The sequence below is a fragment of the Lissotriton helveticus genome, chromosome 4_1 (genome assembly GCF_964261635.1).
Source record: "Lissotriton helveticus chromosome 4_1, aLisHel1.1, whole genome shotgun sequence".
NCBI lineage: Eukaryota > Metazoa > Chordata > Amphibia > Caudata > Salamandridae > Lissotriton > Lissotriton helveticus.
In genome coordinates this window covers 28565331-28590817 of record NC_136063.1, presented here as the reverse complement: position 1 = coordinate 28590817, position 25487 = coordinate 28565331, and the positions used below count along the sequence as shown (strand labels likewise).

General features: G+C 47.0%; 1 protein-coding gene across 2 annotated transcripts in view; it reads right to left on the bottom strand.

Annotated features, from left to right (window-relative positions):
* The window catches only part of LOC144828295 (C-type lectin domain family 2 member B-like), a 47563-nt gene extending 23013 nt beyond the window's left edge, over positions 1-24550 (bottom strand). The window contains exons 1-4 of one of the 2 annotated variants that reach the window (XM_078686375.1): positions 23947-24550; positions 23537-23886; positions 5319-5393; positions 2437-2627 (exon numbers count right to left, since the gene is read on the bottom strand). In XM_078686375.1, coding sequence (XP_078542501.1) covers positions 2437-2627; positions 5319-5393; positions 23537-23886; positions 23947-24515 — 1185 coding nt within the window. In that variant the 5' untranslated portion in view covers positions 24516-24550. Of the gene's footprint in view, positions 1-2436; positions 2628-5318; positions 5394-23536 lie in introns of both variants that reach the window. The other variant, XM_078686376.1, reaches the window with a different exon arrangement.
* Positions 24551-25487: the final 937 nt, after the last annotated feature.

The following is a 25487-nucleotide window of genomic DNA, read 5'->3' as shown; positions in this document are numbered from 1 at the left end:
TCTTCATCCTGGAAGGATGCGACTATCAAGCTTAATGGCAAGCAAACATGAAGGTGGCCTCGGGTGAATAGATGGCGAGGCTGATCCCACAGCATGACTTTTGTTCCCTTGCCACGGTTAGAAAAATGCACCATTTCCAGATGAACACGGCACGCTAACAGTGGCTATACGTGAGCCATCTAGGGAAAGGGCCTCAACTAATTAAAAACACTAAAACTACTACATACGAGCCAGTGTGCATGATGCTTGAAGGTGGGCAAAGATTGCAAATGTGGTGCTAGAGGCCGTGTTAGTCAATCAATATTTATAAAGTGAGACTAATCACCCTACAGGGTTATCCAGGCGCTTGCAGGCCCGGACGCTTATTCGAACAACCAGGCTTTGAAGGCCATTTAGAACTCCGGAAGGGAGGGGATGGTCCAGAGATGTGTGGGGAGGCTGTTCCAGGTAGATGAGGAGGTTAGTGGTCTTAGTGGACCATTTAATGGTACTGGAGGATCGTTTAATGGTACTAGTGGCGCGTTCAATGCTACTAGAGGACCATTTAGTCGTACTAGCAGACCATTTAATGGTACTGGAGGATCGTTTAATGGTACTAGTGGCGCGTTCAATGCTACTAGAGGACCATTTAGTCGTACTAGCAGACCATTTAATGGTATTGGAGGATCATTTAATGGTACTAGTGGCGCGTTCAATGCTACTAGAGGACCATTTAGTCGTACTAGCAGACCATTTAATGGTACTGGAGGATCGTTTAATGGTACTAGTGGCGCGTTCAATGCTACTAGAGGACCATTTAGTCGTACTAGCAGACCATTTAATGGTATTGGAGGATCGTTTAATGGTACTAGTGGCGCGTTCAATGCTACTAGAGGACCATTTAGTCGTACTAGCAGACCATTTAATGGTACTGGAGGATCGTTTAATGGTACTAGTGGCGCGTTCAATGCTACTAGAGGACCATTTAGTCGTACTAGCAGACCATTTAATGGTACTGGAGGATCGTTTAATGGTACTAGTGGCGCGTTCAATGCTACTAGAGGACCATTTAGTCGTACTAGCAGACCATTTAATGGTACTGGAGGATCGTTTAATGGTACTAGTGGCACGTTCAATGCTACTAGAGGACCATTTAGTCGTACTAGCAGACCATTTAATGGTACTTGAGGAGAGATTGATTGGTACTAGAATCCTGTTTAATGACACTATTTGTGCGTTTAATGGTATTAGCAGCAGTACTTGGATGATATGCTTAGTGTCGCTTGAAGTAATTTTCTGTTCGTCTTTATGGAGAAGGCACATTTAAAAACCAAAGCCGGAATGAGGAATTTGTACCACCAGACGCCCAAGACACCTCGATTTCTATGCAAGTGAAGTTGCCTTAATGTTTGTGTGCACTAACAGCAACAACATTTGAAACTACTGCAACTGGCAGAGAACTGCTGCCCCCTCATGCTTACAGTCTATCAGGACGACAAAGGTAGATACCTGTAATGTGTGAAATGTGCAATGGCTTTTGATTGGCCACAAGGGCATGACTACAGCCACTAGTGTGATTGGCTGGGGCAACGCGGAGCACAACCGCCAGGTAAAACATGAACTAACGTGGGTGACCCCAGCCCTGGGTTCCCACCAGATCCCGAGAAGTATACCATGAGGCAGGACAGTGCAGCACTGCCATGGAAGGAGCTGGAGCAAGGGTAGAAGGGCGACTCACAGCCTCTCATTTCTGCCCCTGGGGTCCCAGCCCCCACCTCTTGGCTCAGCCCTTGTCCTTTTGTGCATGTTAATATAAGGAAAGGTAAGAGCAGAGCGTACATTTGTAATTATGCCTACAGACAGCTGTCTGAGGGTAGATTTACCAAACAGTCATTCGATTTGACCCATTGAGGGGTGTTTCAATGCAGGGCCAAGAACTAGGACAGAGGGATCAGAAGGGCGAGAGACAATTCAGTGACGTAACCTGCACTTAGTGACACCAGGGCACCTTCTTGAAAGAAAACTACAGATTAATTAGTTGTCCAGGCTATCAAAAGTAGGATAAAGCGCAAATCAACATTCAACTCCTATACAACGATACACGCACAACCAAAACTTCACAAATTGCTGATTTGCATATGGCCAGGTCTAAACTGGCATGGTGAGTAAAAGAATGATGGATTTAACCCAGATCTCTCGACTGGGGGTGAATGTTTTGATTTGTTCTGCTTTCCGTCCTTCAATTGAGTGTCTTTTGACCCCTCTGGGAACAGCCTCTCCTGATCCAACCTCTCAGGATGCACCTTGACCAAGGCTTTCCTCAGAAAAAGAACAGAGAGGGTGGTGGAGGGGGAGGCAAAGGGCACTAAACACCACTTTAAAGTGCCAAATGTCCATACACTGCTCAGACTGCTTTTGAAGGTGTTCTTCATGCATTGGTCTCATTCTGGTCCTTACCAGCTCCTCCTGGGTGTCGAAGAGCGCGAGGGACCCGTTGTGTGAGGAGCAGACCCTCTGGCTCTCGTCCCAGTCCCCCTCCTTTCTGTACATCGTCGAGAAGTAATAACATCTGTTTCTACTGTGGAGCCAGTCCATGGGGCAGGGCGAGAAGCAAGGAGGCACCGGGGCAACTTGAGATAAGCTGTGGCCTAAAGGAGAGAAATATTAGAGCATGATTTCCAATATACAGCTCGTCTTGTACAGATATCTCAGTTCTGAAAGTAATCACTAGTTCAAATGAGTATGTTAAGGCAGTGATGAGGTACAGTACCAACTCTACAGGTGACACTACTGCAAGGAAGCGTCAATGCTAAACAATGACAGCGCACATCCAGGAATGAAGCCATCTCTACGTGGTACCAAACCAGGCTCGAAGGCCTTGAATAAACACGAAGGTCCCTATTCACAAGTCAATGTTTTGGGCAAAGATCTCCGTATAAAAGAGCATGCCTCAATATGGATCATGTGCTATAACAGAATCATTAAGATTATACCCTCAATTTCATAAATAATGTCGGTGTGCAATGAATTATCTTGCAAAGTGATTAGTCAGTAATTGCCAGGTTGGGCCCATCACCTTTTTTGAATATAGGTTCAATTAACGATGATTCTGCTATGGAAGATGATCCGACAACTTTCTTGAATACGTTCGTGAGGTATTCAGCCCAAAGAACGGGGTTCTCATTGTATAAAGCAAATGGCATACCATTAGGGCCGGGAGCTCCATCTTTTTGTCTTTGGATTAATTTACATACTTGATTTTCCATAATAAAGGTTTTGGATTCTAAATTCTTAATTTCCATCCTTATGTCATTAGACCTAATGACATTTCGTATAATTTCCTGGTTAATATTTAGGTGTGTCGTTATAAATCCTATCGAGTCAGCTTCACTTAACGTGGATGGCACAGTTGCTTTGGTTAGTTGTGATAGGCCATTTATCAATTTAGAAAAACGTCTTAAATTATTCTTTTCACTTTTATACGCCTCAGCCCAGAGTGTTTGTTTTGCTTGATTTTTTTCTTTCCAAATTACCTTCTGTAAGTCATGATTATAGTTTTCAATTTTGATCGTATGACCATATCATCCGGAAGCTTTTTTAAAAGTCTCTGTAGCCTATTGAGAGTATTTTTTAGGATGTGAGTTGCGTATGATAACTTAATTTTATTTCTGGCTTAATATTGATTCCTTATTTGTTGTTTATGACACACTTTTGAGACATATCTGGCTACTAATTGTTTTTTAAAGTACTCCCAACTTTCAATTGCCATCAGAGATTCATCTTCAAAGTTGTCCTCAGCCAATTAAAGTGCTACTAAGTTTGTTGGTGCTTAGGAATTATCGTTCCAGTACAGTCTCCTGTAATTAACTGTTTCTGTCATTCCTGGTACAGTTGAAAGCTTTTTGTGATGTATAAATTGCAATCTTATGACCAATATTTGCTGGCGATGATCACTATTGTGTGTCAATTTGAAAGGATGATATTGAAAGGATGATATTTTATTGAATTAAATTCAAAGATGATATTTTATATTCAATCCTTGATATATTGCCATGTGATTGATATGTCCATGCAGGTGGTATGTCTTGAGGAAACCACCCATTTAGAATTCTCAATCCCAGAGAATCTATATCCTTTAAAACATTAATTTTGACTTTACCTCCTTCAGAACTTCATACCGTGGGTGATGACTGTTGGAGTATTGCCCATAGATGATTCTGCTGTTCGATCGAGTCATCTCTTTGATAGTACAACAGGAAGTTTGGATAAAAAATCTCTGTAATAATATATTCAGTGTGTGGGTCCTCAATCATTTGCTGGAATGCAAAGTTAGTAACATTGGTAGCCATGATCTTACTTGATCTTACGTTAGGATGGATATATTAGTTTATGAGTAATAGGTTTTTTCCATAAATCGTAACTTTACTATTAAAATATTATTGTCGATTAGGACTACTTGTTCGTGCCCCCAATTGGGCGCCTTTATTTGCTATGTTTATTTGCCAGCTTAAAATATTCTTTGAAACCTTCCAGCATTATTGATTTGGATGCCCAGGTTTCTTGAAGAAATATAATCTGAAAGTTATTAATCATCCTGGAAGCAAGAGATTACTTTTGTATTCGAGAGTGTACCCCATTTACATTCCAAGAGAGTAGTCTAATAGTTTTGCTGTGAATAAGTATTTCTTCCTTATATGGTTTTAAGTTATTCTGTCAAGGTAGAGTTACCCCATGGGGAGCTGCTGTAATCCACCCAACCTTCAATTTTATGGGCATTTCTTCTTCTATCGGATTCATTGTTATTGATCGGTTATCCTGAAGCCACCAGCAGGCATTGGCACATGTTAGAATTGCCGAATTATAAGGGTGCATAGTGTTAATTCCATCTCATGCACCTTTCTTCCATCATCAAATCTCCCCTGCCCATTTATTTAAGTCTTGCATCCCAGCTTCGATTAAGGTCTCCCTCCTCTTTTTTGCCTTTCCTCTCTTTTGCTATGGATCAAAGACTGATGATGAAAATGAAAGGCCAGCGGGCCCCACCTGCTCAAATTAAGCACTGGGCCCAACGAACATTCATAATACTTTTCACAGTAACTGCTGAGTTGACTCTAATATGCACAACCGTTCCAATAATCATCAAGACGTGTAAATGAAATTGCAAAGAATCCTGCAGGATCATCAATCTTAATACATTCTGGTCTGTCATGGTATTTTTATGTCTGTTGGACTTTGTAAAAATAAGCTGTGCTGGCCCTTCTGCTGCCTGCCTCTATGTGCATGCATTATACAGATACAAACCTCTTGGCTTTAGCAATGCTTGTTTACAGAAGACTTACCAAGCAGGGCAGCCACGAGAATCAGCAAGAGTACAAGAGCCCAGGGAAAGAGGAACCATGGGGATGAGCAGATCTCTGAAAGAGAGGCGACAAAGACGTGTTAGACAAGCCTGGCATGAAAGGTGAGCCCTGGCATGCAAGTTGTTACACAAGCCCCGGCATACAAGGTGTTACACAAGCCCCTGCATACAAGGTGTTCGACAAGTTTCAGCATACAAGGTGTTCGACGAGCCCCGGCATACAAGGTGTTACACGAGCCCCGGCATACAAGGTGTTACACGAGCCCCGGCATACAAGGTGTTACACGAGCCCCGGCATACAAGGTGTTACACAAGCCTCGGCATACAATGTGTTACACGAGCCCCGGCATACAAGGTGTTACACGAGCCCCGGCATACAAGGTGTTACACGAGCCCCGGCATACAAGGTGTTACACGAGCCCCGGCATACAAGGTGTTACACGAGCCCCGGCATACAAGGTGTTACACGAGCCCCGGCATACAAGGTGTTACACGAGCCCCGGCATACAAGGTGTTACACGAGCCCCGGCATACAAGGTGTTACACGAGCCCCGGCATACAAGGTGTTACACAAGCCTCGGCATACAAGGTGTTACACGAGCCCCGGCATACAAGGTGTTACACGAGCCCCGGCATACAAGGTGTTACACGAGCCCCGGCATACAAGGTGTTACAGAAGCCTCGGCATACAATGTGTTACAGGAGCCCCGGCATACAAGATGTTATACAAGTCCTGGTATAGAAGGTGTTAGAAAATCCCCAGCATACAAGGTGTTACCTGCTAGAATTGCACAGTGGGGGGGAACACAGGAATAACTTGCCCGAGATGCGATTCAAGTAATGCGGATATTGTCCACAACTGCATTCATTAAAGTTGGCTATTGAGAAATTTTTGGAAGGATCATTAGGGATTAAGACCAAAATGACAGATGAACTAATAATGCTGGGGGTGATGGCAGGGGTAGAGGGCCTCCCCACAGAATTTCTGTTTATGGCAGCTGCAGTATATCGGATTGGTATTGCGAGGGCATGGCTTGACAGGGCACCACCGACATTCCAAACATGGGTAGCAAGGCTACTCTCTACGTACAATCTGGAGAAGGCAATATATGATAGGAAGGGCAGAAGGGCGAGAACATTGGGGAGGGAGATATGGCAAACCATAGATCAGTGGAAAAAAGGGCGGGATAGTGGAGGGATCTCCACTGTTGGGTAATGCAAGAAATTGAAATGAAATTATTTGTGTTATTGTGTATTCTGATTATATGTGCTGTAATATGTATTGGAATACTCGGAAAAAAGAAAAGAAAAAACTTTAAAAAGAATAAAAAAAAGAAAAAAAAGAAAAGCCCCAGCATACAAGGTGTTACATGAGCTCCGGCATACAAAGTGTTACACGAGCCCCTGCATACAAGGTGTTCGACAAGTTTCAGCATACAAGGTGTTCGACAAGCCTCGGCATACAAGGTGTTACACGAGCCCCGGCATTACAAGGTGTTACACGAGCCCCGGCATACAAGGTGTTACACGAGCCCCGGCATACAAGGTGTTACACGAGCCCCGGCATTACAAGGTGTTACACGAGCCCCGGCATTACAAGGTGTTTGACAAGCCCCGGCATACAAGGTGTTACACAAGCCCCGGCATACAAGGTGTTACACGAGCCCTGGCATACAAGGTGTTACACGAGCCCCGGCATACAAGGTGTTACACGAGCCCCGGCATACAAGGTGTTACACGAGCCCCGGCATACAAGGTGTTACACGAGCCCCGGCATACAAGGTGTTACACGAGCCCCGGCATACAAGGTGTTACACAAGCCTCGGCATACAATGTGTTACAGGAGCCCCGGCATACAAGATGTTATACAAGTCCTGGTATAGAAGGTGTTAGAAAATCCCCAGCATACAAGGTGTTACCTGCTAGAATTGCACAGTGGGGGGGCGGGGGGGACACAGGAATAACTTGCCCGAGATGCGATTCAAGTAATGCGGATATTGTCCACAACTGCATTCATTAAAGTTGGCTATTGAGAAATGTTTGGAAGGATCATTAGGGATTAAGACCAAAATCCAAAATGACAGATGAACTAATAATGCTGGGGGTGATGGCAGGGGTAGAGGGCCTCCCCACAGAATTTCCGTTTATGGCAGCTGCAGTATATCGGATTGGCATTGCGAGGGCATGGCTTGACAGGGCACCACCGACATTCCAAACATGGGTAGCAAGGCTACTCTCTACGTACAATCTGGAGAAGGCAATATATGATAGGAAGGGCAGAAGGGCGAGAACATTGGGGAGGGAGATATGGCAAACCATAGATCAGTGGAAAAAAGGGCGGGATAGTGGAGGGATCTCCACTGTTGGGTAATGCAAGAAATTGAAATTAAATTATTTGTGTTATTGTGTATTCTGATTATTTGTGCTGTAGTATGTATTGGAATACTCGGAAAAAAGTAAAGAAAAAACTTTAATAAAAAGAATTAAAAAAAAATATAAAAAAAGAAAAGCCCCAGCATACAAGGTGTTACATGAGCTCCGGCATACAAAGTGTTACACGAGCCCCTGCATACAAGGTGTTCGACAAGTTTCAGCATACAAGGTGTTCGACAAGCCCCGGCATACAAGGTGTTACACGAGCCCGGCATTACAAGGTGTTTGACAAGCCCCGGCATACAAGGTGTTACACAAGCACCGGCATACAAGGTGTTTGACGAGCCTCGGCATTACAAGGTGTTACACAAGCCCCGGCATACAAGGTGTTACACGAGCCCCGGCATACAAGGTGTTACACGAGCACCGGCATACAAGGTGTTACACGAGCCCCGGCATACAAGGTGTTACACGAGCCCCGGCATACAAGGTGTTACACGAGCCCCGGCATACAAGGTGTTACACAAGCACCGGCATACAAGGTGTTACACAAGCACCGGCATACAAGGTGTTACACAAGCACCGGCATACAAGGTGTTACACAAGCACCGGCATACAAGGTGTTACACGAGCCCCGGCATACAAGGTGTTACACGAGCCCCGGCATACAAGGTGTTACACGAGCCCCGGCATACAAGGTGTTACACGAGCCCCGGCATACAAGGTGTTACACGAGCCCCGGCATACAAGGTGTTACACGAGCCCCGGCATACAAGGTGTTACACGAGCCCCGGCATACAAGATGTTATACAAGTTCTGGTATAGAAGGTGTTAGAAAATCCCCAGCATACAAGGTGTTACCTGCTAGAATTGCACAGTGGGGGGGGGGGGGGGGGGGGACACAGGAATAACTTGCCCGAGATGCGATTCAAGTAATGCGGATATTGTCCACAACTGCATTCATTAAAGTTGGCTATTGAGAAATTTTTGGAAGGATCATTAGGGATTAAGACCAAAATGACAGATGAACTAATAATGCTGGGGGTGATGGCAGGGGTAGAGGGTCTCCCCACAGAATTTCTGTTTATGGCAGCTGCAGTATATCGGATTGGTATTGCGAGGGCATGGCTTGACAGGGCACCACCGACATTCCAAACATGGGTAGCAAGGCTACTCTCTACGTACAATCTGGAGAAGGCAATATATGATAGGAAGGGCAGAAGGGCGAGAACATTGGGGAGGGAGATATGGCAAACCATAGATCAGTGGAAAAAAGGGCGGGATAGTGGAGGGATCTCCACTGTTGGGTAATGCAAGAAATTGAAATGAAATTATTTGTGTTATTGTGTATTCTGAATATTTGTGCTGTAATATGTATTGGAATACTCGGAAAAAAGTAAAGAAAAAACTTTAATAAAAAGAATAAAAAAAAAAAAAGAAAAGCCCCAGCATACAAGGTGTTACAGGAGCTCCGGCATACAAAGTGTTACACGAGCCCCTGCATACAAGGTGTTCGACAAGTTTCAGCATACAAGGTGTTCGACAAGCCCCAGCATACAAGGTGTTACACGAGCCCCGGCATTACAAGGTGTTACACGAGCCCCGGCATACAAGGTGTTACACGAGCCCCGGCATACAAGGTGTTACACGAGCCCCGGCATACAAGGTGTTACACGAGCCCCAACATACAAGGTGTTACACGAGCCCCGGCATACAAGGTGTTACACGAGCCCCGGCATACAAGGTGTTACACGAGCCCCGGCATACAAGGTGTTACACGAGCCCCGGCATACAAGGTGTTACACGAGCCCCGGCATACAAGGTGTTACACGAGCCCCGGCATACAAGGTGTTACACGAGCCCCGGCATACAAGGTGTTACACGAGCCCCGGCATACAAGGTGTTACATGAGCCCCGGCATACAAGGTGTTACACGAGCCCCGGCATACAAGGTGTTACACGAGCCCCGGCATACAAGGTGTTCTACAAGCTTGGGCATACAAGGTGTTTGACAAGCCCCGCATACAAGGTGTTACACAAGCCCCGGCATTCAAGGTGTTACACGAGCCTTGCCATACAAGGTGTTACACATGCTCCAGCACACAAGGAAGGGCAATGCCTATAGAGGATAGGAGTCCAGCCTGGGACATCTAGCGCCAGAACAGTCTGGGCCTTTTGGCACTAGAGAGCCGTGCGCCAGGCTGTCCACAGTAACACTTTAAGCAGAAGTCCATGCTATTGGGCTGCAGGGATCAGAAATGGTTTTCATGAGAGTTGTTTGGATCTTCTGTTGGACATATCTGAACAAATGGGAGATTCTTTTCCAATCCAGCTAGGCAGAGGTCTGATCAGCACAAAGAGTGAGTTTGGGGTAGCCTCTTTCAGCACTTGACTACCTGTCACATGTTGTATCTGTCCACAAGGATGTTATGCAGTTCTGCAGTTTAGCTGGAAAAAGAGCCAGCCTCTGGCATCCATACACTGTACACAGTGAAACCAGACCTGATTATAACACAGGTGGCGAAAACTACATTCTCAAAATATTTCAAAGAAAGTGCGGCAAAGAGAATGGAATCCGCGATGCCCATGCAGTTTACCACTGGCGTCCTCAGGACACTGCATTATTGGACTTAAATGGATACCAACATTCTGCATGTTACTAGTTTCTCCCAGGGTTACTCAGGCGTTGATATAGCTTTAGTTACTAAGAGGACTGCATGACACAGTGTTAGAAATGGGGGTTTCTAGTTTGCACGTTGTTACCCTGTCCAAGTAGGGACCCGTCTTTCAAGTCAAGTTAAGGGGGATACACTTCTGAAATAACCCCTGCTCACCCACTTGCTAGCTTGGCACGAGTAGTCAGGCTTATTTCCTAGGCAGTGTGTAAAGCATTTGCACATAAACAACAGAAATACAGAGAAAACAATGCAAAAGGACACCACATTAGTTTTAGAAATATATTTCCATGCAAACAAGACCAAAACCGGTAAGAATCCACCATAAAGTTCTTAAAAACATCCATAAGCAAAAATATTCTTGAAATACAGTTCCTTGACATCAATAGCTCAGTCCGGGACTATCACAGCGTCATGAACAACAAATCCAAACAGCTCTGGTCGATCACAATGTTATGTGTGGGGGTTTGGGGGGAGGGGTGTCCTTACCCGTTAATTATAAAACTTGGGACTCAAGTGTGGTAGCATCATCCGTGATACACAGATCGCGTACGCAAAGCCCCAAAAGTTCCTTCCACCTGAAGGGTGCCCTAAGGAGCCCTCTTAGGCTGCTCCAGCCCTAACCGCATATTCTGCCCGGAGGTACTTGAGTTGCCATGCTTAACAGTACCTCCTTGGGTAGATTTTGATCACTTATTTAATATGTCCATGTACGTTCCTGTGCTCCTCACTCTCCACTGGAGGGCTACTTCTTTTGCCCTGCCATATGTGCAAAGCAACAAAGATCAAAAGGTCCCCCCCCCTTGTCTCCCCTTATGCAGCTTTCAAAAAAGTCCCTTAAACTTTCCTTGGCGGGATCATGCTCGCCGTATAGTACTAGAACTATTTAAGGGTCTTACCCCAGTGCCTCAATCGGGCACATCTGAAGTCGAAGGCCAGCAGCCTCAAAGGTTTTGGCACCTATTATAAAGCCCGCAATCCTAGTTGGCTTACAAACAACACGTGAAGGTTTGTAGGTCGGCTCCTTAATTCCTGAAGTGCCACCTCCGAAATGGCCTGCCTCTGGTGAACCAAAGTGTAGTGTGTTGCCGGCACAGGTGAGATATTAGGTGATATGGGGCCATTCCTAGTGCAGAGCAAAAACTGGGCTGAGAGCACAGAGCAAGCACAAGGGTAAGGGAGGAAGCGCGAGGTGCTTGCTGCTTTTTGTTGGTTTGCCCTGCAGCAATGTGCCATAGACCTTTGTGACTTCCTGCATCCTGAAGCCGACAATGCCCTAATGCCGCAGTTATGGAGCCAGATACGGAATTGGCGACATCCGACCACAGTCGAGCAGCAGCGCTTTAGACGCCCGCCATCTTGGGGAGTGTCCTCCATTACTCGGATGCAGTCTCTCAAACACAGAGCATGACGGGAGCTCTACGTGGTGTCCCAGCTTGTGTGTCACTTTCCCAACACAACGCACCCAATTAAAGACTTCAAATAAAACGACAAATGTATCAGAAAATATAGCATCTATATGCAGAATGAGCAACATAGTTAAAAGTGAAACATATGCACAATAATTTGACACGTAAATAAGTTAAAATACATGAGTAGTTGAAATAGTATACTATTTTGGCGAGAGGAGCACACTGTGCAGTCCTGGTGCTATGGAGAGATTGAGGATTTCAGAAGGAATAGCATTAATTAGCAACAGTGTGGAGAGGTTCTTGGCCAGGACGAAGGAGGTTCAAAGACAAACTCATTGTATAACACCCAGGGATGCATGATGAACATTGCAGACTGGATGAAGGGCAACTGTGTTAATACGGAAGTCAATCTACGCAATGATACATGCACATTCAAAAATGAGATCAAGTTACCGTTTACGAAATCTCCTAAAATGAACTCTCCATCAACCCAGAGTAAGAAGCATGCGGTCAGGCAAGGCCCTGCGACCTAGGCCTGAGGCTATTGATTGACAGATCATAGGTGGGGTGAGACATAACCAGCTGGACACACACGCAAACAGGAAAAACCCAGATTCATTCCACAGATAAGCAGCAACGCCACAATGGTCCCAGGAGATTGGCTCCAATAAAGCACATATTTAGGAACACTCAGCCAACCAGAATAAAGCGATCATGTGCATTCTATATCGGACATCTGGACACTTCAACCATTGGTCTCAATTGTGTCCATGCAAGGTCGCGATCCACCTGCATTTGCTATCAGGTGGCATGATTCATAACTCCAGGGCCAGGCCTGCATCCCTTTTTCTAAAATAGGATCCAATTGTTTTATGATTGTCCAAAAAACTGTATATAAAAGGCACTCAGAAAGAATGAATATTGAGACAATACTCTGATGTTTCCTGGCTGAAGTGTTTAATTAAACCAACTGCTCCTGTCTTGCCAAACGCTTCTTGTCTTGTTTTTTAAAGATAAATTCATATTTCTGCAACAACTGTCTCAAACTCAACACTGAAAAAATAGAAGTCCTCATCTTTGGGAACAACACCTCGCCATGAACTGACACATGGCAGCCCACGGAGCCCGGCACACCCAGTCCCAAAAGACCACTCCTCCAACTTCCACATCATCTTGGATTGCAAACTATCCATGGAGAAGCCTGTCAATGCAGTTTCAGCTGCCTGCTTCCACACCCTATGCAAGCTCCGCAAGATCGTTAGGTGTCTCCCTGCAAACTCCAGAAGGACCATCACGCAGGCTCATGTCACCAGGAGACTCGACTACTGAAACAGGCTCTACGTAGGAATCACTGCCCACCTCCTGAACAGACTGCAGACGATACATATCTCAGCAGCAAGATTCATACTCTACCTAGTCAGAAGGACCAACATCACAACACATCTCAGAAAACTACACTGGCTACTGATTCAGAAGAGATGCCAGTTCAAGATGCTGACACACGCCTACAAGGCCCTGCATAAAGAAGGATCAGCATACATCAACACATGCCTGATTCAAACTTCAAATATTTCTTTATTCGGCACTTAAAAAGATACCATAAAAGTACATAAAAACAGCCAAAAATACATTAAAAAAATATTTTTAAAAATAGTTCATCCAGTACATTTCATTTCGGTTAGTCCAACATCTCAAATTATAGGGCATCATATTTAGCTCATCTCTCTTGAGTTCCTTAGCCTCACTGCCATCTTACTTGTAATACAGCAAAGGGTATATGCATCATTAGCCATCTGCAAGAACACCAATGCTACCTTAGCATGTTTAAACCTGGCCCGTTTCAGTAGACCCACCAGGAACTTTCGCCTAGGTAATGAATAAAAAGGACACAATAAAACAAAATGAAGGGTATCCTGCGGAGACCTATTGTCGCAGCCGCAGGTACCCTTCTGCTCAACCGTTAAGGTAAAACAAGGGGGATCAGCCAGCAAGTGATGCAACAGGTTTAATCTAAATCGGGTCATGTAAAATCTGTCCTGTGCATTATAAATCAGTGAGAGATAGGGTTCTCTTCCACTCTCTATTTTCAATAATCTATAAGCCCCCACTGTAGATTTACACTCTTCAGTAGCCGCCCTCCTGGCAATTGTCCATTCCCCAAACATTTTCTTAACCATTATTTTGTTCTGGGCAGTAAGGGCTTCAGGTTCTGTGAAGAGATTCTTACAGCCAATAGCCTCCAGGGTACACTTTACATAATTTAGCCAGGGGATAGAACTCCATTTGTCTCGTTTCAAACAGTCTGTGATAATTTGTCTGCTGAGGTCTGCCTCGGGGTTGTACCAGATTTTCACCCAGGCCAAAAGAGGTCTGATCTTAATCTGGTCTTCAATATAGGGTTCTCCCAGTTCCTTGTGTAGAATGTAGGCAGATGTACTAGATCGAACTTTCAGTATCCTTCTGAAAAATGTGTTTTCCTCCGCCTGGACCGGGTGTATATTCACAAAGCCCCAAATTTCCGTTCCGTAGGCTACCTTGGCGCAGCATATCGATCTGTACAAATTCATCACTTGCTCGGGAGACCATCTCCACAGCCTTCTCCCATACCCCATTATGGCACCAGATGAAGTCACCAATTTTAGCACAGTGTTTGTCCACTAAAGATCTAAATTTTAGAAGCCCATCAAATAGTACACTTAGATAGGGAAAGGACTGCACTAGATTAATTCTGTGGGTTCCTATCTTATAAGTAAATTTCTTATCAGGCCTGGTTCCCGCAAGTATAACATTTGTCCAGATTTGCCGTCATATCAAGTGAGGCCATGAAACTCACAAATCCATCAATAAACCTCTGTAACCCCCGCGGTGTCTGGGCTAATAGCACCGCGTCGTCCGCGTAAAGCAGGACAGGGACTGGGCGGGTGCCTATTTGGGGGGAGTCCACTCCAAGTTTACATAAGTCCCTGTCGAAATTAGTGAAAACAAAAAAGGAGCTAAGATGCAGCCCTGCCGCACTCCACTAGTGCATGGAAACGGTGAGGTCTTGCTTCCGTCTTGGTTAAAACGGACGGACGCTGTTGTGTTCCAGTACAAAGCCTTTAGAACATCAACTAAATTCTGGTCCACCCCTAAACCTTTCATCAGGGCCCATAGCTTCTCTCTGTTCACATGATCGAATGCCGCAGAGAGGTCCATGAATCCTAGATAGACAGCTTCCTTGCTAGCTAAGGTGTACTTTGCAACCAACAGGTAAAGATTCAGGCATTGGTCCGTGGTCGACCTCCCCTCCCTAAACCCATATTGCGTGTCCGTTATTACCCGGTGGGTATCTGCCCATTCGGCCAGGCGATTTAAAACCACTCTACCCAGGACCTTCGCCGTGACGTCAATCAGAGATATCGGGCGATAGCAATTGGGATCGTCTCGGTTTCCTTTTTTAAAAATTGGAACTATGGTGGCCGAAGACCAAGAGCGCGGCAGACCCGCCTCCACTGCCGCGTTCAAGACCCTAGTGAGACTGACTCTCCACCAACCAACCAACCAGACACTTTTGATCAGCTTCCTTCTACCTTGCAGGCACCTCATGGATCGTCGAGCCAACAGTGGAGAATGCTCCTTCTCTCACCTGATTACAAAAGCTTGGAACATTCTCCCCCTGCACCTCAGGAACACACCGTCACTCCAGCATTTCAGAACAGAATTAAAGACCTGGATGTTTGATTGATCAAGAATGACCAAATGTCCACGCAGCAACAAACAGATCCAGCGCCTCGCGGCCCTCACAGATGATCTACCACACTATAAATGTTTTATTGATTAATATGGAGAAGAGAAAGGTCACATCATGGAGATAGAGGTTAGCTCTTTATGACCAGATTGGGCCAGTGAACGGATGGTCGATCCAGGCAGTGTCCAGTTCTATGTAGAAGTCAGTCAGTGGGGAGAAGTTCAGATTGATAATGTGTGATATGTGCATATATATATGCTCTCCCCTTGCCCCTTTCATCTGCCTCATGCTATTGTAATCCTCACTATACGAAATTTAACACACATACTATTCTTATATTCATTTACCTCCCAAATATCAAACACTGCTCTTTTACTACTAATGCTACGATTTAAACTACTACACAGCTAACAAAACAATTCTAACTACATACAAATACAACATATCACACATATACACTAAATAATGCAAAGCTAGAATACAATACCATTAGCAAATTGTTTTAACTTAATCAAAGGTGAGACTTATTGCATTTTCAATGCTTATTGTTTGTTGAAATAGTGGTAGATTTGTGTGTGCTTTCACCTGCAGTGCTGAAAGTGCAGCATAACAATGAAATAGAGATTCCTTTATTTCTAAATCAGTATTCACAAATAAGCTAAATCTGTTGATAATACAAAAATTAATTCTGAGAGCTTTTAAGTTTATATATAGTAGACAGCACACTAGTTGGATTACTTCACAGAGAGAACAGATGCTTGACAACAGGAGACCAAACTGCTGGCCATTTGATGGTACTTGGGTATCTAAAAATAAAATTGCCCATTCCTTACCATTTTTTGTGACACAAAATCCCAACAGGCAATATTTGTGATACTTTAAAAGGCAATGGACTTTTGAATTAGCGTAGAAATAAAACCTTTCATGCATTTCGTAAAAATTAAAGAGCAAAAATCTTTGAGTTTCAGTGTGAATGTAAGTGAATATAGGCACAGTGAATGAGTAGTAAACGTATACCATTCCTTCTTCTTGTATGTAAGTTCTTCTTTGTGATTTTCTTAACCTGTGCATTTTTGCCTGCATCACTATCCTACTATCCCTGACTTGGTAATAGTCTGATATTGTCAATGGGCATCATAATTTAATGTCTGTCAGGTGCCCCCAGAGTTTCTCGTTGCTGAAATGGGTGTATGTTCTGATATTTAAGTTTCCCTCTTTCTTCATTGCTTAATTTTGCTCACAAGAAAGTGTTGATCATAGTCATTGAAATTTCATTCATAATTACACTAAAATAATTAAAATGTCACACATAGCATTCTGAAACCATGGCAGCTATAGGTGCTGCCTGTGCTCTTATGTTAACACACACCCCATTCGGGAGACCCAGCATTTCTGCATAATTATTTTTGAGTCTAAAGTCAATTAAGTTGATTTTTCGTGCAACATCACTAATGACCACGTGGTACTGTGAAGCACAGGCCCAGAATTCCCAAAACTGTAACACCAATGTAGGAAGGTGGAGTATTATGTGGTGATGCTGGTTAGGCTTCACCATGCAGTACTCGCAGACCCGAAAGATGGTCCTTAGCTTCACAATATTCAACCCGTAGCTCAAGCCTGGTAGTGTGGTAGAGAGCAGTCAGGCATTACTAGAGGAACATGTGTTAAGCATCTCAGAGTAGCAACATGAATGACCAGCTCCCTGCGCTGCTAGTCGCCTCCTTCCCCCCACTGCTGCCAGGCTGCTCCTGCCTCTCAGTTATCCTCACCAGCATGCCATGTCAGCCCCCGAGGTTCCTGTGCTCTAGGCTCCATGGCCAGTGCCACTCGCTGTTTTCTGTTCCAGTGCTACTTTCCTTTTTCCTACCTCTCCAGTGCCCCACTCAAGACCTTCTTAATGGAGAACAGTTCAAAACACACCACCGAGGTTTGGGACACCATCTCCACCGATGTGACCTTCATCACAGAGACATGGCTCACCCCAGCGTCGGTACCAGATATTGCCACTGTGACACCCAATGGCTAAAAGGGGAAACAGCTCAACACCGCAGTCATAATGAACTCCATCCACTAAAGAGCACCCACCGACCCATGCCCCAACGCCTCTTAAATCTCAGAAACGAGGAGATCAGTCACCATCATTCTCAACACATCCATCACCAAATCCATCTTTTCTGGCGCTTGGAAATACACAAAGGTGAGACCTCTCCTCTAACAACCCTCTGCAGACCCCAGCGACCTCCAGATCTACCGCCCTATCTTGATGCTCCAGTTTCCCCCCAAAGTCCTGGAGAAGGCCATCAACCTAAAGCTCACCAAACATCTGGAGAGAAACAACCTGCTAGATTCCTCCCAATCTGGCTTTAGAATACAGAATAGCACAGGAACTGCCCCGATCGCCGCCTCAGACGACATCTGCACCCTACTCAATAGAGGAGAATCAGCCGCCCTAATCCTTCTTGACCTCTCACAGCCTTCGACACTGTCTCTCCACACACTCATCAAGAGGCTGCACCAGATCGAAATTAAAGAAGACACACTCAGATGGTATCATTCCTCACGGATCACAAACAGAGAATGTGTCTCCTCCCTTCACCTCGCAACCCAAGAGCACCATCTATGCAGCCCTCAAGCTTCATCCCTCAACCCCACCCTTTTCAACATCTACATGATGCTACTAGCCGACATTGTCAGAACCCACAACATCAACATCATATCCAACGCCAACGACACCCAGCTAATACTCTCACTCTGAGCAGACCCCAATGCAACAAAAATCAACTTCCACAATTGCATGAAGAATGTCCCAGGCTGAATGAAGGACAACTGCCTGAAGCTCAACACAAGACCGAAGTGCTGATCTTTGGCAACCATACCTCTTGTGGAACTCAGACCTACCCCTACACCCTCAGACCTACCCCTACACCTAAAGACCACGCCCGCAAACTCAGCATCATACTGGAAAGCAAACTCACCATGAAATGACGGATCAACACTGTTTCAGCGGCACTCATCCTCCTGGACCTCTCTGCAGCGTTCGACACTGTCTGCCACCGCACCCTAGTGCAGCGTCTCAGCAACATCGGCATCCAAGAGAAGGCACTGGAGTGGATCACCTCGTTCCTCGCCGGAAGAACACAGAGAGTCCGCCTCCCCCCGTTTCGATCCGAGGCCACCGAAGTCATCTGTGGCGTACCACAAGGATCATCACTCAGCCCCACCCTCTTCAACGTCTACATGAGACCTCTTGCAGATATCGCACGCCAACACAACCTCAACATCGTCTCCTACGCCGACGATACGCACAGCTGATCCTCTCCCTCACCAGAGACCCCGACACCGCCAGAACCAGCCTACATGAAGGGATGAAAGACGTCGCCGAATGGATGAAGAACAGCCGCCTGAAACTGAACTCAGACAAGACGGAAGTCCTCATCCTGGGATCATCACCCTCCGCCTGGTACGACTCCTGGTGGCCCCCCGCCCTAGGCACCACTCCCAAGCCAACAGACCACGCACGCAACCTGGGCTTCATCCTGGACTCCTCCCTCTCGATGACCAGACAAGTCAACGCCGTCTCCTCATCATGCTTTCACACCCTTCGCATGCTCCGCAAGATCTTCCGATGGATCCCGACCGAAACCAGGAAGACGGTCACCCAGGCACTCGTCACCAGCCGTCTGGACTACGGAAACACCCTCTATGCCGGAACCACAGCCAAGCTACAGAAAAGACTGCAGCGCATCCAGAACGCCTCCGCCCGACTCATCCTGGACATCCCCCGACGCAGCCACATCTCCGGCCACCTGAGGGACCTGCACTGGCTTCCCGTCAACAAGAGGATCACGTTCAGGCTCCTCACCCACAAGTCTCTCCACGACCTGGGCCCCAAGTACCTCAACGACCGCCTGACCTTCTACACGCCCACACGCGAGCTACGATCTACTAGCCTTGCCCTCGCCGCAGTACCACGCATCCGAAGAGCCACGGCCGGAGGCAGATCCTTCTCCTACCTGGCGGCCAAGATATGGAACTCCCTCCCTATCCACCTTCGGCTGACCCAGGACCATCTCGCCTTCAGGAGACAACTCAAGACCTGGATGTTCGAGCAGTAGCGGACCCCTTCCCCCAAGCGCCTTGAGACCCTCCCGGGTGAGTAGCGCGCTATACAAGTGTTATGATTGATTGATTGATTTCCCTGCTTCCACACTCTCTCTCTCTCTCTCTCTGTATGCTCCGAAGAATCTTCAAATCGCCCCCCACAAGCACCAGGAAAACAGTCACACAAGCCCAAATCACCAACCGTCTGGAATACAGCAGTGCACTGTATGTAGATACCACCAGCAAACTCATGAGAACGCTCCAGATAATACAGAACGCAGCAGCGGGACTGACCCTCAACCTGCCCAAATGGAACCACGTCACCGAGCACTTGAGAGACCTACTGTGGCTCCCCATCCAGAAAAGATGACAATTCAAGGTACTGGCACACGCCTACGAAGTCCTCAATGACTAAGGAACAGAATACATGATCCACCGCCTGAAATTCCACCAACCACTCAGAAACCTTTGCTCTACTTCCCTTGCCCTGGAACAGACAGAAGCGGAGGACGCTTCTTCCCCCACCTCGCAGCCAAGTCCTAGAACGCCCTCCCACTCCACCTTCGAACATCTCCCTCGTTGACGGACTTTAGGAAAAAACTCAAGACCTGGCTCTTCGACTAGCCAAGCATTCAAGCACCTGGATACCCTCCAGCGTGATAAGCCGCGTTCTACAAGTACTCATGGATTGATTGAATTGACACGACTTGATTAAGATTAAAAAAAATTTTAATTTTATAAATTGGTGTCAAATATTTATTTGGACATCAAAAGGAAAATGATCAGGTACATATAACCAGCGCCATGGATTTTAGAAGAAAGCATAAATCACAGCAATTCAAGACTACAAAACTTTTGCACTGTGGTCAATGGGAAAAAAGTAGCAGTGACAATCAGTCGCTTGCAGGTGGAGTTGCATGGAACCCAAGGAGGGTTAAGGAGATGAGGGTCCAGGACCATGCCACGACAGTCCATTCAATTTTACCTGGCACATGGAGCCTGGGTCCCGGTAGTCCCTGGTGCTGAAAGTGAGCCGCTGTAGAGGTGTTTTTTAAAGCTAACATGGTGGTGCAGGGAACATGGTGCAAAAATAAAATGGGGCGGTTGCTGAAATCGGAGCAAAGTCGGATGGAGTTCCCTCTAAATGCAGTGTCAAGTGAAGGGGTCAGTTGCCAGACTGACCAGCAAGCCTTGGCAGCGGAAAACTTGGTAGAAAGGTACTTCATCGTCCGGTGGTCCTGAGGAATGCGCTAGCTGCGTTTAACTTCATGGAAGGCAGGGCTACAGTTCCCACAATGCACTAGTCCAGCTTGTTTTGGGGTATCCACCTGAGGGCACGATAACTAGTGATTCTTTGTATCTGTAGCATTTTTTTATCTGCAGTGTGCAAAGGACTAATGCCAATAATCCAAGGGTGTCCTAGGGTCCTTGAGGGTCTCACAGGGGTCAAGGGTCTGCTAGTCTGTCCCTGAGGTGATCACATTCGGAGGTGTAGGTCACCTTTTCTACCAAGAACCTGTCATTTCTACCCCTTTTAAAAATGGGAGAAGCCTTCCTTAGATGTAATGACTAGCCCCCCCCCCCCCCCCAGGGGTGTGGCTTGTCTTGCGGGGGTGAACACCTCCTTCACTAGTCAACCAGAGAGGGAGGAGGTGTGACCACCTTCCTGCTCAGGTCTTTGATCCCGACTCCTGGGAGTGTTCACACTGCCTGGCAGGAGGTCAGAATCCTGTGTTGGTGGCAGCAAGTGCGGGCTGCCAGCCAGAGAACAGTAAAGTTGGTGCAACCTGTAATGTAGCCACCTGGGTGGCTCACACATCGCAGTTGACACGAGATTTGAGTCAGGTGTGAGAAGAAATGCTGTTTGATACAAAGAATTACATTTTTAGGCTGAACCATAATGGAACTGCCACCCTTGGGGTTGCCCGGGTGCCAGCTCATGTTATCCTAGGGACCATCTAGCAAATTATGAATCCCTTCAATAGTAAAGCCACTGGGGCAAATAAGCAGGCACTTACATGCTCACACGTTTAATACAATGCACCCTCCCTCCTGGGCTCAGGAGGCTATCTTAAAAAATAAAACTGAAATGTTTCAGGTTTCTATTAGAAACGCATCCCATATACCTTTAAGGAAAACAGGCTGCATTTCCCATAAAAAGTTGTGTTATTTAAAAGCAAACACAGCTATATTAGTCTGCTGTCCTACTCAGGCCACTATCCCTGGGTTTTTAGAGATTCCTAATGGATTGCAAATTGTGACCAACCCCATGAATATTAATGAAGGAGCCAATAGGGACCCCATTAGGAATGACTAAATGTGCCTGAGACACATTAGTACATTGCATTTTTTGACTTCCTAAATGTTAGTCGTAAAAGTCGCAATTGGAACTGGCAAAATCTGGCCAACAAGTGTCCCATAGTCTAGTATACTAAAGAGGCTGACTGGCCATTAGCAAGTTACTTGTAGTTGCTAACAAATGCTCCAAATGAGTAGTTCTTAACGTTTCGACTTCTGAAACCCTACTAGAAACAAGGAACCTCAGTCTAAGCAATTTCTACAATTCAAACCTCAAAATCATACACAAAATGCAGAAAATACATACATTAAATATTTAATTTAATTAACAAACAATACACAAAAATCAAACTTAATTCTAATCATACGTTTGGAGTGTTTCAAGATTTGGTTTCATTTCTAGAAGATAAAGTTATCTGCAAGACGACAGCATATACCTGTTGATTTGCTCCTAATGCATGATCTCTTTTTGTCCGCAAAAATTCGTCATCAGGGACAGTTGAAGACAACATTGAGGTCCAACTTTCAACCCTCAAATACTCAAAACAGGTACAAAATGCTGCAGCAAATCTAAATTTAACAACCTCCATGACAAAAGGTGACGGCCAATAGTATTAAGGCTTCCAGAGATGGAAACAAAATTACATGCATAGGAATTTATGGATTACTAGCAAGAGATAAGCACTTGGCTTAGATAATATATTCTTACTTCTGGGGTGCACAGGATGATCACCTGGTATAGGTACATGGTTATACTTCCTAAGGCGGACCATGTATGCCAGCTGTTCACCGATTAACCCTCAGAGGCAATGCTAAGTATATGCACCAAGGGCCTTAGTCGAAGTTTGGCAGTCTTCAGCTAGGATAGCTGCGGGCACAGGAAGAGCGCCAAGCCTGTGGTGCACCCGCCCATCGGATTCTGATTTAAATCCAGGGTGTTGCGGAGGCTGTCTCGCGGTGGCAGACGGTTAGGCTCAGAGGAGAGCCTAACAAGCTGAATGGCGCTGTGATTGAGCCTGCAGCACCTACATGTACTGTGTGGCATGCTCCATGTTATGCATGCCACGAAGCACATGCCCGAAAGTGCAATTGTAGGGGGCACAACATGTGCCAGTCCTGCACCCACCCCAATGGGCAAATCTTAATATGGACGTGGTGCCGGGATCTGCACAACCTCTGTTCCTTACTACTTAACATACCGCTGGCATAGTGAGATCTAGGATCCTGGCGGTGCCATAGCAGGCTGGTTGCGGTCCAAACACCTAACTTGGCATACGTCGGTCAGAGTAGGGTGGTCAGACCGCCAGCGTGCGTACAGCAGCCCAAAGAACACTGTATTCATAATAAGCCCCTATGTGTTCATCATCCCCTGCACCAGAAGCATAGGACTATCATGTGTAATAACACTTCTTACATTTAGGTGGCAGCAGCTTCCTCATCCACCTCTGGTTTCCTGGAGGACGCCCCTGGTATGATTCTGGGCCTAGGGTCAGTATATAAACATTGGTGAAGTTATGCTGCTTTATCTCCAGGGGCAATAGATGAACAACTGGTACACTTCCTTCCCTCCGAGGGTGGGTTAAGAACTCTTGGTGCAATTACTTCCTCTTACCTGTAGGCGGTAGCAGCTTCCTCATCCACCTCTGGTTTCCTGGAGAAGCCCCTTCTGGTCCTGGGGTCAGTAGGGGGCTCTGCTGCTCTGCCTCTGGGGGGAAAGCCCCGTTTTGGTTTTCTCCCCTGGGCTCTGGTCCGATCCATTCCAGGGGCCCCTCCGGCTCAAGAGCGATCCTTTCAATGCCTGCGTCTTCTTGAAGCCGCCTAGGGCCCTCAGACCCCCTCCCATGGGTCACTCCCTGTCCAGGCCCCAGCAGGGCCTCCTTGCCTCTATCCTCAGACCCGCTCCTTGGGGCCCCTCTCTCTCCAGGCCCCAGCAGGGCCTCCTTGCCTCTATCCTCAGACCCGCTCCTTGGGGCCCCTCTCTCTCCAGGCCCCAGCAGGGCCTCCTTGCCTCTATCCTCAGACCCCCTCCTTGGGGCCCCTCTCTCTCCAGGCCCCAGCAGGGGCCCCTTCTCTTCATGAATATCTGGGTGAATTCGCAGTACTGAGCACTCCCCCTCACTCCTTTGATGGAGCCCAATGCCCCCCAATATTACATCCAGACCAGCTCCGCCGACACTCTTCGCAGGGGTGCAGGCCCCCCCTGGGCCTAGCGTGAGCCCCTCCCCCCGGCCCTTGCTTCTTCTAGGCACTGTGTTGCTGCCCTCCTCGGGCCCCGGTGCCCTGCCCAGGCACAGGATGTCTGCCTGGCTGTCACAGGGCGGGGGGAGGAGGCGGCTGCTCAGGGTGGAGGTATAGCCGGAGTCGGCGGTCTCTGCCCGGCCCCGCTGCTCCGAGGGCCCCTCTTCGGTAAGGCTGGGGGCCCATGAATCAGGGCCCGCCTCCCCCAGGCACCCCAGCCTCTCCAACTCCCTCTTCCACCCCAGCCCCTCCATCCCATCCCCTCCGGCCTCCCCCTGCCACCCCAGCCCCTCCAGCCTCTCTGCCTTCCCCTTCCACCCAAGCCTCTCCCCTCCGGCCTCCCCAGCCTCCATTCTCTCCCCGGCTGCAGGTGTATGGATGGCACCTGCTTCCGGGTCTATGCAGGCCTTTCAATGAAGCATGGACGCCATTGGTTAATGCTCGCCATGTGATCTGCGCGCATAGCTTACTGGGTATTGTAGTTTTCTAACAGTCTGGCAGCTACGGGTGTGTTTTTTGAGTAAATAAATACCATTCCCCTGCCACACCAGCCTCTCTACCTCCCCCTGCAACCCCAGCCCCTCTATCCTCTCCTCTCCGCCCTCCCCCTGTCACCCCAACCCCTCTATCCTCTCCTGGGCTGCAGGTGTATGGATGGCACCTACTTCCGGGTCTATGCAGGCCTTTCAATGAAGCATAGACGCCATTGGTTAATGCTCGTCACGTGATCTTCGCGCATAGCTTACTGGGTATTGTAGTTTTCTAACAGTCTGGCAGCTACGGGTGTGTTTTTTGAGTAAATAAATACCATTCCCCTGCCACACCAGCCTCTCTACCTCCCCCTGCCACCCCAGCCCCTCTATCCTCTCCTCTCCGCCCTCCCCCTGTCACCCCAGCCCTTCCATCCTCTCCCCGGCTGCAGGTGTATGCATGGCACCTGCTTCCAAGCAGGCCTTTCAATGACGCATGGACGCCATTGGTTAATGCTCGTCATGTGATCTTCGCGCATAGCTTACTGGGTATTGTAGTTTTCTAAGAGTCTGGCAGCTACGGGTGTGTTTTTTTGAGTAAATAAATACCATTCCCCTGCCACTCCAGCCTCTCTGCCTCCTCCTGGCATCCCAGCCCTTCAGTCTATCGCCTCCGGCCTCCCCAGCCCCTCCATCCTCTGCCCGGCTGCAGGTGTATGGATGGCACCTGCTTCCGGGTCTATGCAGGCCTTACAATGAAGCATGGGCGCTATTCGTTAATGCTCGTCATGTGACCTGCGCGCATAGCTTACTGGGTATTGTAGTTTTCTAAGAGTCTGGCAGCTACGGGGGTGT